General features: G+C 49.4%; 2 protein-coding genes across 5 annotated transcripts in view; one reads left to right on the forward strand and one right to left on the reverse strand.

Moving 5' to 3' along the window:
• The first annotated feature begins 522 nt into the window (after positions 1-522).
• GSN (gelsolin) overlaps positions 523-17,122 on the forward strand; it is a 64,120-nt gene continuing 47,520 nt past the window's right edge. For 2 of the 4 annotated variants that reach the window (XM_037984519.2, XM_007968209.3), the window contains exons 1-2: positions 523-636; positions 13,690-13,780. The gene's annotated coding sequence lies outside the window, so the exon portion shown is untranslated. The remainder of the gene's footprint in view (positions 637-13,689; positions 13,781-17,122) is intronic. The other 2 variants (XM_007968207.3, XM_007968210.3) reach the window with 2 other exon arrangements.
• On the reverse strand, positions 13,777-14,269 carry LOC103218906 (putative uncharacterized protein GSN-AS1). Its single transcript, XM_007968204.2, is given in 2 exon segments — positions 13,777-14,256; positions 14,258-14,269. Coding segments are annotated over 2 exon segments (492 nt in total).

Raw genomic sequence — 17,122 nt, forward strand, 5'->3', positions numbered from 1 at the left:
GGCCCTTGTGACTCCACGGCGCCTGCTTAATGGTCCACTTTAAGGACCAGGGATGCACTTGGCATTTTCGTTACTTCATTCGGAATGAGCTGGGAATCGCTCTTCCTCTTTATTCCCTTCCGTGGGAAGGACTCTCCCCTGCTTTGCGTGCAGCCTATATCACTCTCCGAGGGCTTTGCCTCCTGAAGTCCCTCCTCTCCGGGGGCTGAAATCGGCCTCCGCTGGTGCTAGTTGAGCATTGCTCGCCTGCCCGCCCCATCTGAGCTCTTTGGCCCCAGGCCAGCTCAGGAGCTGCCCTGGGTCTCCTCCCCGACGCTAGGCCTCTTCAGATCTCCCCTCCGTGCTCCGGGCCTCAGTTTCCTCCAGGGGAAAGCAGAGGGCTTGGTGCCTTCCTGCGAGGTGAAGCGAGGGGTCGCCCTGGATGAAGGCGAGCTTGGAGCCACCCACCCTGCAGCCGACGGGAGGGCCTGGCGCTCCTCCCCCACCCGCCTGCCGGGCCGCCCCGCCCCGAGGGCGGCTCCCGCCCGCGCCCTGCCCACCCCGGCCGCGCGCACCGCAACGCCCCAGCCCCGCCGTCCGGAACCAGCTGAGCACAGCTGGACCCAGCAGCCGCCGTCTCTAGCGCCGCAGCAGCAGGTAGGGGAGGCGCGCAGCCCCGGCCCCGGACATCTGGGGGTCCCGGGCTGATTTGAGCCCTTCCTCTCCCTTCCTTCCCGGTCCTGTCTCGCCCGCGCCTGGAGCTCGGCCCGGCCGCGGGGGCATCGCTGGAAAAGGGCTTCCGCGCTCACTTTTCCCGTCTTCCAGGGGACCAAAGAGTGTGGATGGGAGCAGGGGGGTGGGGAGACGCTGGAGCAGGAGAGGAACGGGGCCAGGCCTCCACCCCGTGATTCCACTGTGCTGCTAGCACCTGAGCTAATAACCTCGACCCCGCCCCCGGGATGGGGGAACTGGCCCGGGGTCACTCCCGCGCTTGGGGTGTCTGAGCCGGCCATGCAGGGGGCCACCAGCTGCGGTCTGGGCGGTGACTCCGCTGGGGAGTCCACTCAGAGGACCCTTGCCTCCTGGACGATACCTGTGCTTGCTTTCCTCTCCGGCTTCTTCCTCTTTCTGAGGACTGTTAGAAAGTTCTTCCTTGTACTGTCTGAAATCTTCGGGCGCCTGCTACCTGTAGCTGCTGGCTCCTCCCCGGCCCTGCAGTGTTCCCTTCCCTGACTCACACGGAAGCTTCTTTCGGAGTTGAAGACAGTGATTGGAACCCCTTCTCCCTGATCCCCCATGTCTTCTGGGATCCAGCCCCCCAAAACCTAAATAACAGCAACTTCCCTCTGGTCCAGTACAGGTTGGCTGGTCTGCGCAGTGCCCGGGGAGAAGAGCCAGTCCTCGGAAGACTGGGTGCTGGGGGTGTGGGCGAGCAGGTGACATTGGCTTTCTTCCTAGCTCCTTCTCTGCCCAGACATCTGCCGCTTTATCCTGTCCTCACACCCTCCTCAGAGCATGGAAGGGGCTTTTAAAACACCCAGAACTCATTCTAGGCTGTCCTGAGGGTAATTGGACTTTGTGGAAGGCGGGGCTTCTGGGGAGGTGCCTCTCGCTTTTGTTTGGCCTTTGGGGACTTTTCAAAGACATAATCCTGTGTGTCCTTGTCACATTTCTGACCAGGGCCCCAGGACCTCTCACCGCTCTGCCCTTTACAGCGACCATAGCTTGCTAGAATCTTACCCCATCCCCATTTCACAGTTAAGAAAAGTCAAGGACCCAGAGAGTTTATGATGGGCTAGTTGACACACAGTGAGGCAGGTTAGGGCTGGGACCCAATTCCCAGCCCTGTGGATTCCTTGCTGGGAGGGACTTTAGCTTCCTTCTTGGGTGTTCCGTTCACTAAAGGGACAAGCATTCCCCACCGCCCTCCCCCCCGTACATACACACTTGGGGATGCTGGTTGGTGTTTCCTGGGGCTGTTAAGGGAGAGAGGCTTGGAAACAGAGGAGCAAGGATGGGGGTGGGAACGGTCGGCTTTCAACTCCTTTGAAACTCCATTTTTCTTTCTGGGGCCTTGCTATTTAGAAATGCCAGGGAAATTGTAAACAGCCAGGGGAGCTTGGGTTGGCATTCGGTGAGTTACACAGCAGTAAAGAAGGTTTCTGTGTGAATCAGGGAAGGGACGTTTACTCCAGAATTTTCCATAGTCCTTTTATTAGGGACTAACATGAGCCTGGAAACAAGCTGCTCCCAGGAGGGGTGGCTGCAGAGTTTGCCCTGCATGGCATTTCCTTCCACCCCTCCTCCCTCTTTTCAGCCCTTCTCTGGACCTGTGTTCTGTGCTTTGCCCTGCGAGGGGCCCAACAGCCTCGGAAGAGGACAGAGCTCTCTGTCCTCAAGATGCTTGTCATCTATAGTGGTTGACACTTTCGTGCCATATTAAGAGTGACTTCAGCCTGCAAGCGGAGTGACTAATTTTGTCTGGGTGAGCCAGACCTCAGAATGAGTAATCATTTACCAGGAGAAACAGGAGTTGGAGGAAAAGACATTCTGAGAAGCAGGAACCACTTGTGCAAAGGCACTGAGGTTTTCTGAGCCATCCAAGTGGCTAGAGTGGAGGATGGGAGAAGGGTGGGGTGGTGGGAGTTGAGACTCTAAATGAAAATGGAACTAGATTATAAGCTAAAGGTTTGGACTTCATCCTGAAGGCAAGGAAAAACTGAGAAAGGGTTTTGACAGAGCAGTGATTTTTAAAAACTCATTATTCTGAATGGCCGATGTAGGGGATGCATTGGACCAGGCTGATCTGGAGGCAGGAAGGCCCTGAGGAGGCTGTTGCATGATTCAAGTGAAGTAGAATGCAGGTCTGAACTAGAGCAGTGGCCACTGGGATGGGTCAGAGCAGCAGATTCTGGAAGCCCAGCTGGAGGTCTCAGAACCTGCTATAAATTTCATCTAAAAGCAGACAACAGGCTATACCTACTGGAGAAGGCTGCTAAGGTATTCAGCATTGTAATTTTTTTTCTTTTTCATGAGTTTTAAAACAAACAAAAAATATTGTTAAAGATTCAAACATAAATCTTTATCCCTCCAAGCCCTCCTCTTTCCTCAGAGGTCGCCACTGTTAACAGTGGTGTGTGTGCGCTTCTGCCAAACACGCTGATTGGATGCCTTCACTCTTAGCCATCCAGTGACAGTGGGCCACTTTCCCCTACTCCATGTGAATAGTTTGGGTCATTTGTGACATGGGTCATAGAGATGATTTCTGCTTGGTCTATGGTACTTTGCTGAGACATTGATCTCTGGTTTTCTTTAATGAAACTTTTACATCCTATGTCTGTGGTCTCTGAGTATATATATTTGCTTATCAGAGACCACAGGTGTGAGAGAAGTCAGAAGCACTGACTTGGAAATGGACCCCCAGTCTTGGTTCTTCGGGTGATCTTGGGCAAATCCTATCTCTCTGAGCCTCAGTTTCCTCATCTGTAGAATGGAGAGATGTTGGTTTGTATGATAATAATAAAAAACTATCTTTTAACTGGGCATGGTAACTCACACCTGTAATTCCAGTACTTTGGAAGGCCGATTTGAGTGGATGGCTTAAGCCAGGAGTTTGAGACCAGCCTGGTCAACATGGTGAAACCTCATCTCTACTAAAATTACAAAAATTAGCCAGACGTGATGGGATGGGCCTGTAATCCTAGCTGTTTGGGAGGCTGAGGTATGAGAATTGCTTAAACCCTGGAGGCACAGGTTACAGTGAGCTGAAATCACGCCACTGCACTCCAGCCTGGGTGACAGAGCAAGACTGTGTCAAAACAAACAAAGAAAAGAGGGGGGGATAAAAAAAAAAAGCTATGTTTTAAATATACCAAGCACTGGAACATTAATTACTTTATTGATTCCTTGCAATTCCTCTGAGGTAGATACTAGTACCCTCTTTTACAGATGAGGAAACTGAGTCTTAGGCTGAATAACATGCCCTAGGTTGTGTGGCTATTGGGTGATGGTGCAAGGATTCCAGAGGTCTGACGACAGAGCCATAGCTCTTAATGACGGCACTAAACATTCTCTTGAAAATTCTTTCTAGTCCTGGCTTTAGGAGAACTGGTAAGGGAGTTTGTTATGCTGTTATGAGGGGTGGGAGTCGCTGTGCAGAGCTTGGAGAGAGCTGCAGCAGAGAGGCCTGGAGGGGCCTCCCAGGGCTGTTTGTAAACTCATACTTTCCTGTGCCATCCACAGGACCCTCGAAGGTAGGTCAGTCTCCCCTCCATTTCAGGGAATCAAGGCTCCAAGAGGACACAGGACTTGCCCGGCAAGGTCATGTGGTGAGGTGAGAGCCCAGCCAGGACTGGTCCCCGCTTTTCATCAGTCGAGCCCGTGTTCTGGAAATCTGTCTGGCAAAGCCAGGAAACATGGGCACCCTCCTGCTCCTTGGTTATTCCCTGAGAAAATGCCAGCAGAAGCAGAGAAAAGCACGTCCCAGGGGTTATGCATTTTTGGGAGGAAGGGAAAAAAAGAGACCAGTGTTTAGGCAGCCGGGGGATGTTAAGTAAAAATATCTCCTCGCTTTCAACTGAGTGAGCGTGTGTCATATTTCAGCCTGATGTGGTTTGTGAAGCTGGAGACCACAGGCAGGCTCAGTTCCTGCTGCTGGCCAGCTTCCCCTCCCCTCTCTCCCTCCCCTGCCATATGCCTGCTCTCCTCTGCCCTGCCTGGGACCACATCAGCAATTTAAGAATAGGGCAGAGAAAAGCAGTGGGTGTTGTGGGCAGGGGTGGGCAGCTGAAGGCCTGGACTTGGGTCCTGGCTTTGCCAGTGACAAAGTGCTGGGTGACTTGGGCTAATGCATGCCTTTCTCTGGGCCCCAGTGTCCATTCTGCACTGTGGAGTGGACAGCATAATGTTAGCTTTCCCAGCTCCGATGGCCTCTGAGTTGGAGGGCTTTGTGCTTCCCACATGAACTTGGGTCCAGCATGTCTGAGACACAAAGTGAGCCTGCAGTGGTGCAGCTGGTGATTCAGCTCCTGTTCTTGAATTTAATGTTTTCAGACTGAATTGATTGCCCCATTTTGCAGATAAGAAAGTCGAGGTCTAGGATTCTGTTTATGTATCCCATTCCGTGCTCTACAAGCAACAATAATAATGGCCACCATATGTAACACACTTACTATGTATGTTCACCTTTTGCTTTCACTGTCTTTTTTAATCTTTTAACAGATCTACGAGGGAGAGATATTGACTCCATTTTACAGATGAGGAAACTGAGGCTCAGAACAGTAAAAGGACTTACATTCTCTTCTTTGAGTCTCACAGTAGTCCTGGGGTTGTCATTATGTGACCCATTTTACCAGTGAGGAAACTCAGGCCTGGAGACGAGAGCACCCTTGCCCAGTGGTCCCCAGGGGCCACACATGGCCTGTCAGGTTCCTTCCCAGGCCCTCCTGCTCCTCCCTCATCCCTTGCTTGCTCTGCCTCACAGGGTGCCTCTTCACCTCTTGCATGCAGTGCTTGGGTTAAGGGATGAGAACAGTTTTCTTCAGGGATATAAAGTATCCCTGAAATCGGCTCTTCCCAAGAGTGATCCAGAAAGGCTTTAAGCCGTGGAGCCTCGCAGGGAACTCCAGTGAAGGGTCACACCAGTGGGAATGGATTTGTTTTATTCTGCTGAGCTGGCTAAGCAAACAGTCCTGTTACTTTCCAACCTCAATAAGAATATCATCGGGGCCAGACTTATTTGCCAAGCAAAGTATATATATTTGACATATGTGAGCCTTCAGGGTGGGGCTTGGCTCTTAATTTTCTTATTACAGAGGCTGTGGCTGGGCTGGGTTTTGGTGGATACTAAGTAAATACTAGTTAACTTTTCGGGTGTGCGTTGATGGTGTGGGTGGCATATGTACTTTTTTCTCCCTACCTCCAAAGACCTTCGCCGCCCCCCCCCTTATTATTTCTATTACACTTGTGATAGAAAATTTAGAAAATAAAAAAGTATATATAAAAAAAGAAGTGTTCATAACCAGAGAAAACCACTGCCAACATCTGGGTGTCCTTCCTTCCTGATATTTTCAGTGCATTTTCTTTTTTACCCCCACACAGTTGTGGTTATCATGTATTTATAATTTTCTGTTCTGACTTTGTTTTTCTCAACATTATATCATAAATATTTTTCTCATGTTATTAAGGATTCTTTTTAAATTTAATTTTTAAAAGTTTTAAAAGCATACTATACCTAAGTAGATAAATGCTTATTCTAATTTAAATCTTTTATTCCAATAGTGCAGGGGATTAAAAAATGAAATAATGCTTTTTATTTATTAACAAAAAAGCTCAGAGAGACAGAATTTGCCCAAGATCACCCCAAAGAACCAAGACTGGGCTCCCCTGGGCTGTAGTTTGCTTCCATAGATACAGAGAAAATAATGTTTATAATCTCAAGTATGAAAACTTCTGGCGAAAAGGTTTATCAAATGCTAACTGTATTTCTCCCCCTTGCACGGCTTTCTACTGAGTCTCTCTCTCCTAGAGGACCCTACTTTGCTTCACAATTAAGCAGCAAAGTATTTCAAGGGCTGTTCAGATTCTAGAAACTCATAGCTGCGGATGAAATAGACAGATAAGTCAGATATCAAAGATAAGACATTAAAAGATCTGGACTGTAGGCTGGACCGTGTTACTGTCACTGGCTCTTTAGCCCTGAAACAAGGGACTTGCCTCCTACTTTCTTTTGTTATAGTGGAAATAAATGCCCACCTGAGTTTTCGTCACTTCCTATTATTCTATCTTTGGTGTGCATATACCATGTTCTCTTAACGATCCTCAATTATGAAACATTTAGGCAGTTTATAAACAATACTGCAGTGAACAACCTAGTGCATAATTTTTGTGTGTGTTCTTCTTTTATTATTTCCTAGAAGAGAGCCCTAGAAATGGAGTTCCTGAGTCAAAATGACACATTTTATAGCTTTTTCTTGTTAAAAAAAATTCAGTGATACTTGTTAAAACACAGTAAGGAAGTCTTTATTCAGGACCATCGCCTTGGGTATAGGGACCACTGCAACAGGGTCCTACAGTGAGGGAGAGAGTTTGGACTCAACTCCTAATGCAGCACGGGCGCGTGGGAATTGCTGGCTGCGGAGCAGGGTGGGGGTCAGCAGATGGAAAATTACTAAGAGGAAGCTCAGGAATAAGGGGTATTCTTGCTAAACCGACCTAACAAAAGTATTGGTGAAGACAAACCAGGGTGATTCAAACATCACTGGGAGCATGGTGGAGGATGAGGAGCCCGATCAGATATCAAGGAAGAGGGGTTCTGGCTAAACAGACTTAGCAGGGTTCTTTTGCTAAAACTGGATTTTACAAGGAAGTGCACAGGTGGGCCGAGGAGAAGGTTCAGAAGCCTGGCTAAAGTTTGGCCAAGCGAAGAATCTGTGTCATGCTAAATTTCTGCTCATAAGGGTTACAGTAGTCCTTATTCCTACCAGCCATCCTTGAGAGTGGCAGCATTCTTTAGGAGCATCTGAAGCTGGTTATAAAAAGCTCAGCTGTCTTGTTATAGAGTACAGCGACCATTTTCCTGAAACGTTACATTTCATTCATTCATTTGGCAAATACACTTGAATAATTCAGCAGCAATAAAGCCTAACAAGTTAGGTTGCCAGGCCGAAGAAGCGGAGAGAACTTGGTTCTCCTTCCGGTTTATGTTTTGCACTTGCCATAAGACCTTGAGGACATCACCTCACTGAGTTTCATTTTTCTCAACTATACAGTTAGGGCTTCAATACTCACTTCACAGAATTCTACAAAGTATCTAACACGATGCTTGGCCAGTGCAATCATGTGGATGCTGGGAATTTGTATTATCTCATCTGACTCCAAAGAGCCCTGGGAAGGAAGCAGGTAGGGACAGATCCTTCCCATTTCATGGACTCAGAAAAGAAACGGCCATATTTCTTGGCGTCCTAAGCTTCAGTTCAGGAAGTGGTCGTCCAGCGGAACTGTGTTGTTTAGAAAGGAGGTAAAATGGGCTTTTGTGGGCTGGCCTGTACCCATCCCCCTTCCACCTCCCCTCCCACCACAGTACCTGTTTCTTTTGGAAGGCAAGTTCCCAGTTCCAGTGGCAGCCAGAATTCTTTCTATGCTCTTTTAGAAGGTGAGAGATGCCTGCCTAGCCTGTTCAGTGGTCTTTAAAAAAAGACCATAAAATTCATAGTTGCTTAAACATAGTTTTCATAGATTTAAATTGCATTTTAAATGCACTAAGACTTCATCTTTGAGCTTTTCAGAAATGTGAGATTTCAGGCTCCACCTTTAGGGTTGCCTTATTTAGCAAATAACAAACAGCGTGCCAGTTAAGCATGAGTACGCCGAGGAGGGTTTGGGCATAATTATACCAAGACATCTTAATGTCTTTCTGACATTTAGATTTAACTGGGCATCTCGTGTTTTATCTGGCAACCCTACCCACCTTGGGCCTACCGAATCCAAATCCAGATTTTCACAAGATCCCCATGGAATTCGTGTGCAGATTCAAGTGTGAGAGGCATTGCACTGGGAGCCTCACCATCAAAGCCCAGAATGAATCCTTTTTGTAATGAATCTGTCGGTAAAATAGAATGTACAATTTATAAAGGGCCTCATTATTCCCAGATCAACCATTTGCACGTATCTGTGTGTTCACATGTTAGGTTTTCTGAATACAGGGTACCCTTGCACTGTTGTCAGCTGAAGGGAAAAATTCTTTGCTTTGGTAAGAAGCCCTACTCCCTCTTGAGGACGTATTTTCCTCATCTGTAAAATGGGCTACATCCTTAGCATGCATGCCAGCCTGTGGTGACCAGCTGAGGTGGCCCCAAGGGGATGTATGACTAGGGCCCACACCAGTTCCCTCCTCAGCCTCCTCACAAAGGACTGAAGGACTTGGCTCTGAGGTCCCATCCCCCAGAGACTTTGGTGTGACTGTGGTGACCCTTGGCATAGGGCACCCCTCCTGACTGCCTCCTCATCTCAAAACTTTCCAGAACATGACTTTTATGGCAGGGCCTTACGAATCGCCTGGCTCTACCCGCTCACTTCATGGCTACAGATACTTGTGCCCTGAGAGAGCAAGTGAATTTCCCAAAGCCAACAGCAAGCCCTCTCATTGCTGCTCTACCAAACCGAAATGATTTCAGTTCTCATGAAACCTAAGGCCTGACTAAGGAAGATTAAGAAACCTGGTGGTGGTCATGCCCACTTAGTTTGTCTTGGCTGTGTGGTCTTGGGTAAGTCATTTCTCTCTCTAACCTATTCCCCCCAGCACTCCATAATATGGGGAGTAGCACCTTCTCCTGTTCCCCTAGGTCTACTTTCTGCCTGGCTAAGGTTTTACTTTAAGATCCGGTAGTAGATCTTGGTCTGTCAATTGGTCCTAGAGTGGAGTGCTTTATGAAGTCACTGGTCCGTGCGTTAGGTCAGGGGCTTAATACCATGACATCATGAAAGAGGTCTGTAGACCCTTTCTCTCCTCGTTGCTAACAAAGATTTTGTGGACTGTGTTTCAGATGGACAGAAAATATGTTCTAGAGCATTCTAAGATCACCTGGGGCTTTTGTTAAAATGCAGATTCTGGTTCCACAAGTCTGGGTGGGGCCTGAGGCTCTGCATTTCTAGTGATGCTGATGTCGCTGGTCCAGGGATCACATTTTCAGTTGTAAGATTTGAAATCAATCTATTATTCATGTAGAATCAATACTTATGAGAAAAGGGGCTTAAGAGGCAAGTCCCTTGTTTCAGGGCTAAAGAGCCAGTCACAGTAACAGGGTCTAGTCTGGAGCCCAGATCTTGTAATGTCTTGTCTTCGATATCTGGCTTATCTATTTTACCTGCAGCTATGAGTTTCTAGAATCTGAACAGCCCTTGAAATACTTTGCTGCTTAATTATGGAGCAAAGTAGGGTCCTTCTTTAGGAGAGAGAGTGACTCAGTAGAAAGCCATTGGAAGGGGAGAAATACAGCTAGCATTTGATCAACCTTTTCACCAGAAGTTTTTGTATTTGTGATTATAAACATTATTCTCTTTGTATTTATGGATGCAAACTACAGCCCTGGGGAGGCCCCAGTCTGTTTTTGTATGCCTCTAAGCTAAGAATGGTTTTATAGTTTTAAAGTGCTGTTAAAAAACAACAATAACGAACAAACAAGGAAGAATATGCAACAGAGAGGGTGTGTAGCCTATGAAGCCTAAAATATTTACGGTCTGGCCTTTTACAGAAAAACTTTGCTGGCCCATGAGCTAGAGTACCCGAAGATTTGCGTGTTTTTTGTTTGTTTGTTTGTTTTTCTAGTGAGCAAGAGGCCTAGCCTTACAACTTTGAAATATAGTGAGGTTAAGACGTAGGGGAGGCAGCCTGCATTGGTGGGAATAGCCCAGGCATCTTAGCTGTGTGACCCTGAGCACATTACTTCACCTCTCTAAGCTTGTGTCCTAGCTTTGCAAAATGAGGACAAAGATTGCTGCCTGGTAGAGTTATTGCAACAATGAGACATGATGCCTGCAGAGTTTAAGGCTTGGAAGATGCACAGAAAATGATAACTATGGTTATTAGGGGTGGCCATTGGAACCCTTATGGCATTAATGGACAGACATCATGTTACTCCCATCAGGTCTGAAGGCCCTTCCAATGAACTGGGAGCAGTCCTTTAGGAGAGAAAAATGCTCTGCTCCAGCCTCCCCCGATCCCACCTCCAGAGCGGAAAGCTCCTTTTTAGCCACGTAGACAGACAGGGTTCTGTGGTGGCTTGCACACTTTCACCAGGCGAGCTCTCTCCCCAAAGGCTGGCCTTTCCACAGCTGAGACTATTGGAAGGCATCTTCTGTTCCTATGCCCTAAGATATGATTCAGCAAACAGGCACGTAGTGAGAGCCCCGGGCTGGGATTGTGAGTGCTGGAACGCAACCCTTCTCTTTATGGCTCCATCTGGAGTGTGTGGGCGGTGGACTAGAGTCAGTGGTTTTGCCGACTTTGTTTTTAAACTGCTGCAGTCTTAAGGTCCAAAATGGAAAACAGACCAACTTGGAGTTAGCTGAGGCTAATTCTAAACCCTGCTGAGTCTGAAAGCTTGGAGGCTCCTGGGGTGTGTCTGAATCTCAGGAAGGGTGTAATGCTTTTCTTGCCCATAGATGGCAGCATCTGCACTCTTAGCCGGTTCTACGAATGTGTGTGTGCATGTGCACATATGTTACACACGTGTGCACGCATGGGAGTCATAGTTTCTTACTTTGGTAAATCTGGAGCTGCGGTGGTCCCAGCCCTAGGCCAGGCTCTGGGATACACGGGAGCAACTGGGGAGGCTGACTTGCAAATAGACTGTAGAGTGTGACTAGGAAGACTAGTGGGTGTGGAGGTCTGTGCGGAAACTACATGGAGGACTCAGGAACAGAGTGCCGTTGCATCTGGCTGGAGCCTGGTGGGGTATAGTGGAAGACAGGAAGCCATGAGGGCTGAGGCTGAAGGAGTTGAAGGGGACAGGTCATGAAGAATGTGGAGAGGTTTGTTAAGGATCTTGGACTTTATCTGGAGCCACAGTGGAGCCATGGTAGAGTCTGGGCAGAGGAGTGGCATGGTCTGGGCTTGCTCTGAGGAGGATGCATTGTAGGAGGGAGAGGATGCAGGAGGATCAGTTAGGAAGGTTCTGCAGTCATGCAGGTGAGAGGTGATGGGGTTATGGACCAAGATGTTGGCGTTGAGGTGGAGAGAAGGGGTGACACTCTGGAGGCAGTCAGGGGTTGAACTAGCAAGACATGGTGATACATTGGAGGGGAGAGTGACAGAGCAAAGGGGTGAGGTGGTGTGTTGAGGAGGGTGAGAGCCTGGTCCACTGGGTGGATGGTGGATGGTGGATGGTAGTGCTGTTTGCTGAGATGAGGTGCAGTTGGGAAGGAGCAGGTTGCACTTGGGAACAAATGCAGCACTGCAATATGCATCTGAGGATGAGAGTGCAATTTGGGGTGTGTAGAAAGAAGTGGAGCTGGATTCGAAAGGCTCATCCTCACACAGAGTTGACATAGTGCGGGAGGTCATTAGTCATTTGTGGGAACAACAAAACCCAGCTCTGCTTTGGCCTGTCCCTTGGAACCAGGAAGTTTCCGCCATAGTCTTTGAGAAAGGCTCACAGAAGTGGGCACCAGGTCCTGCAGCCCAGATAAGTGTCTGCCTCTGATGTCTCTGGTTTTGGGTACCGTGACTCCACCTCCGTGGCTGTATCCCGTGTCAGTCACAATGCACAAGTCATCAAGACTGTCTGGATCATTTACTGTCAGCCTGAGAACAGGGCTTGTTTGTGTCTTAATCCCAGGAGCCTGCATGGCCCTGCCACCTTCGGGATCTTGGACCTTCCCCTCGACTTGGGGAAGCTGGTTTAGGCAGAGAAATTTTCCAGTGTGGGCAGGAGCCAGTTTGCTCAGCTTTCCTCTGAATGTAGCTGACTGGAATTCTTAGTGGCGAGGAAGGGTGAAGATCCAAGTTGTCCCTGAGAGGCGGGGGGACTGAGCTGCATACTCCACGATGAGCTGATGTGGGGTGGTCCTTCATCCACTCATCTAGCATATGTCCACTGGCTCTGCCATTTGCTGGGCACATGCCATGCTGAAGCTTCAGAGGTGAAGCAGACAGAATCCTTGCCTCTGAGGAGCTGACAGCCTGGAGGGAGAGAAAGTCCTGTCACCAGACATTGATAATGTAGTCTTGCTCAGCTGTAGTGCATTAGAACAATAATAGAGTGATGCTGAGGCACAGAGCTGCGAATATGACAAATCAACAGGGTGGGTCCCCAAACCACACATGTGCAGGATGAGAAAGATACAATTTGCAGGCAAAAGACTTAGAAATTTAGTTATTAATAACCAGGGTAATAATTAGGGTAAACATATGCCTTGTGCAAAACCCTGAACATGTTTGATCTCATTGTAGGTTCTAATACTATCCCTCTTGAACAGAGAAGGCGACTGAGACTCGGAGAAGTGATGTAGCTTGCTCAACTTACACAGTTAAGTCAGGGCCCAGTTTATATAACTCCAGAGTCCTAAAGTACAACTCTGAGGTTGACTGTAAACTGAATTCAGCCATGCAATAGGACTACCTTAAATGTGAATGGGATTTTAGGCTGAATTAATAGAAGCATGATATCTCTAATGAAGGAGGTGAGAGTCCTGCTCGCCCTGCCCTGGGTAGAGCTTGTCTGATTGTCTAATTCTGGGTCTTGTCCTGTCAGTAGGGACAGAGTTCATCTGGAGCAGATCAGGGAACAGGGTGAGCGAACCAGAAACCCTGGTCTCAGGAAGAGCTGGAGGAAAGGGGGTGCACACTTTGTAGAAGACTTGAGGGGCCCAGGATCACTATCTTCAAATCTCCAAAGAGCCATCAGGAAAGGCGGGGACAGACCTGTTCTGGCTGACCCAGAAGGAGGCAGAGCTAGTACCAGCAGGTACAAGGCATAAGAAGAGAGAGATTTTAGTGCGTCCTTAGGAAAATTCTTTTACCCAGCCAAACCCTCCAGCAGCAGGTCTTGCAGCCTTGGCAGGTAGTGAGTGCCCTGTTGCCGGATGTGTGCAAGTACTGATTGTGTGACCCCTGGTGGAGGGGAGGAAAGGAGTTGAAACATCAAATGGGGATTTGACCAGATAACCTTGAACTCCCCCTGAGGCTGACATTCTTGTGCCCTTTTTTTACAGGTGGTGCTCATAGCTCTTTGTCCAGTGCTTCGGCCTTGGTCCGGGTGCCTTCCCACAGAGCAGCGCTCTTCACCCTGCACAGTCCTATTAGGTAGGTAGAGCAATGCAGACACCTGTCCTCCTGTTAAACCCCACCCTGGCTGCCCAGGGAAGCCTGGAGGGGACTTCAGTGGTGGAAGCAGCCACTGTAGCCGCAGTGGATTCAGTGGGAGTCCCTGAGGTCTTCCCAATAAGGCTCAGGGTGCGTCTCTGCTCCTTTCCTGCCCTTGAGAGGGAGGTCAGGCGAGAGTGATCTTGTGGGGAGGAGGCAGGGACTGGGCTCAGTGCCCGGATGCCTGGCTCCCACCCTGGCTGTGCTGCCTGCTTGCTGTGTGACTTTAGGAGAGTGGCTTTCCCTCTCAAGGCCTTGGTGGCTCTTCTGTAGAAGAGTAGAGTCCCCATAAAGAGGAGGTGCAGGAATTCTTCCCAGAGGCTTTGGAGAGGTGGGAAAAATGGGGATCCATTTGCCAAGTCTCCAGACTTGTTGACCAGAGGAGGAGCACCCGAGGTGTGTGAGTCATGGGGAAGTCGGATGAGTCATGCCCACTGGGGCCAGCTGGCAGGGTGGGGCCCACCTGACTATCAGATTCACAGGTGACCTGCTGAGGTAGGCGGGGAGGTGGGGGGAGGAGTGCAGAGTCCTGGGCTGGAAGCCAGGAGACTGGCTCACCTCCCAGCTGCAGCCTCGGTTTTTCCATCTGTAAGACAGGTGCCTTGGTCTCCCCCACCCACCTAACAAAGCTGCTCTGTGGACCCAGTGAGCTCGTAGATGCCAAAAGGCTTTGTGACCAGTGAGACAGGAAGGATCGCTACTAGGGGGAATCGCCCAGCTTCCAACACCCAAACAGAAGTGAATTTCTAATTAGCAATTGTGCAAGAACCCAGGAAAACACCCCTCCAGCCCACACCATCCCTTTTCTGCCAAAAGGAGAAGGGGGTGAATGCACACAGGACTTACACGTCTGCTGTGGCCCAGCTGGCTTCCAGATGGTGACACGAGCCGCCCACAGCCGGAGCTGTTCCTCTTTCCCAAAGCTCAGGTGAAAGGGCTTTTTGATGGTCCCCAGGATGTTGTACCCCAAAAGCCAGGGATTCCCGAAAGGCCTGCTGGGCCCAGAAAGGTGACTCGCCCCATCAGCTGCTACCCAAAGGTTTTGGTGACAAAGAGGTGGCCCTAGTGCTGCCCTAATAGGAGGAATTGAGGGCCGAGTCTTGGCTCTGATGCGCCTGCCTTTGAGACTGAGCCCTGACAACTCCAAAAGCCAAGTTACCTCAAAGTGATCTGTCAACAAAAAGAATGTTATGCCCTGTTGATGCTTTTGGTAACTGTGACACAGGGGCCCTGTCTTCCATAGACCCTGCAGGGCCAGGCTGGCATAGGCCCAGCTGAGCACCCATTACCTGAGAGCTTTGCTTATTCACCCCCCTTTACTCCTCTGCCCCTGCAGTGTACCAGCCCTGTGCCCACCTCCACGGAACCTTGGTTCAATCACGGAGGCCCCAGTGACCTCCTCAATGTCCAATCTAGTGCTTTCCTCAGGATTCCATGTACCAGTCTCTAGTGCAGTTCTAGAAACTCCCTCCTTTTGCTTCTGGGAGGCTGCACTGTCTGGTTTATTTCCCCCTGTCTTTTTAGTTAGGGGCCTGTTTATCCTCCTGACTTTTTTAGTTAGGGCCCTGGTTTTTTTTTTTTTCAGTTAGAGCCCCTCCTCTCTTTTTAGTTAGGGCCCTGTTTTTCCTCCTGTCTTTTTTAGTTAGGGCCCTGGTTTTTTTTTCAGTTAGAGCCCCTCCTCTCTTTTTAGTTAGGGCCCTGTTTTTCCTCCTGTCTTTTTTAGTTAGGGTCCTGTTTTTCTTTTTCTTTCTTTCTTTCTTTTTTTTTGAGACGGAGTCTTGCTGTGGTGCCCAGGCTGGAGTGCAGTGGCATGATCTCAGCTCACTGCAACCTCCTCCTCCCAGGTACAAATGATTCTCCTGCCTCAGCCTCTCAAGTAGCTGTGACTACAGGCGTGTGCCACCACACCTGGCTAATGTTTGTGTTTTTAGTAGAGACAGGGTTTTACCACGTTGGCCAGGCTGGTCTCAAACTCCTGACCTCAAGTGATCTGCCCACCTTGGCCTCCCAAACTGCTGGGATTACAGGTGTGAGCCACAATGCCCGGCCCAGGGCCCTGTTTTTTCTGCCTCAGTGTTCCCTAGGATTCTGCCCACCTTCTTGTCTTGATATATGTATATAGGTTCATTCATTCATTCATTCATTCATCCATTCATATCTTCATTCATTTGAGAGATATTTAGCCTCTGAGCTGGGCGTTTGAGAATCAGCAAAAAACAAGACCTTCCCATTCCTCATGGGTCTTCCGGTAGATCATTATTTACACCAAAGATTAATTCTTGCTGTGAAGGAAACGATCGGGTTATGGGAGCGTGTGGATTTGGGTGGGAGTGGTGAGGTCTTATCTGGACAGATCAGGGAAGCCTCCCCTAAAAAGTGAGACCTGAAGAGGGAGAGGGAGGTGGCTGAGCGAGCAGGGAACGGAGCAGCCCCCCAGGCAACGAGGCAGTCTGGGTAAGGCTTTAGTGTGGGGGAGTCCTTGAAGAACTGAAAGAAGGGAGGGAGGCTGGCCAGGGAGGGGGCATGGCAAGAGGAGGACCTGGGGGCCAGGCAGCATCTAGGTTATGTGGGCTCTTGAGTTTGGATTTTATGCTAGACCTCTGGGAACCATTGGAAGTTTTAAAGCAGGAGGGTGACTTGCCCAGATTTCATTATCAGAACCCTTGAAAGAGACAGACACAAGGACCATCCTGATAAGCCATGAGGGTGCAATTTTTGGTTCTTCCACAGCAGGGTGTCCTGATGCTGTGCCTCAGTATGGTGCTTGTCACTGGGCAGTCCTGGGAAACGTGTACTTTCCCAGAATTCTTTCGGCTCTTTGCATTTTTTAGTTTACCCGGTCAGCCCTTGCTGAGCTGCTGCTCTGGAGAGGGAGGTGAATCAGACACCACCCGGCCCTTGGATATCCCCTCTAATCCAAGACGGAGACAGTGGCAGTTAACGCCCAGAGTGCTCTGTGATAAGTGCCAAAGGGCTCAGGGAGCCAAAGAGTGCCTTTCCTACTTGAGAGTCAAACAAGGCTGAGAAGGGGGAGTTGGGCATTCCAGGCAAGAAGGCCCCATAGGTGAAGGCTTGGCCGCTGGAGGAGCCCACTATGCCTGGGGGCTAGTGAGCAGGAGTGTGAGGGTTGAGGTGGGGAGCTGACCGGAAGACCTGGTCAGAGAGGTTTTAAATACTAGGTTTCTATCCTCTGGGTACCAGGGAATCATGGACAGGTCTTCAGCTGAGGAGTGACTTGATCCATGGGATTTCAGAACAATCAGTCCATGGCAGGCAGAGTGG

Source organism: Chlorocebus sabaeus, chromosome 12 (genome assembly GCF_047675955.1).
Source record: "Chlorocebus sabaeus isolate Y175 chromosome 12, mChlSab1.0.hap1, whole genome shotgun sequence".
Lineage (NCBI taxonomy): Eukaryota > Metazoa > Chordata > Mammalia > Primates > Cercopithecidae > Chlorocebus > Chlorocebus sabaeus.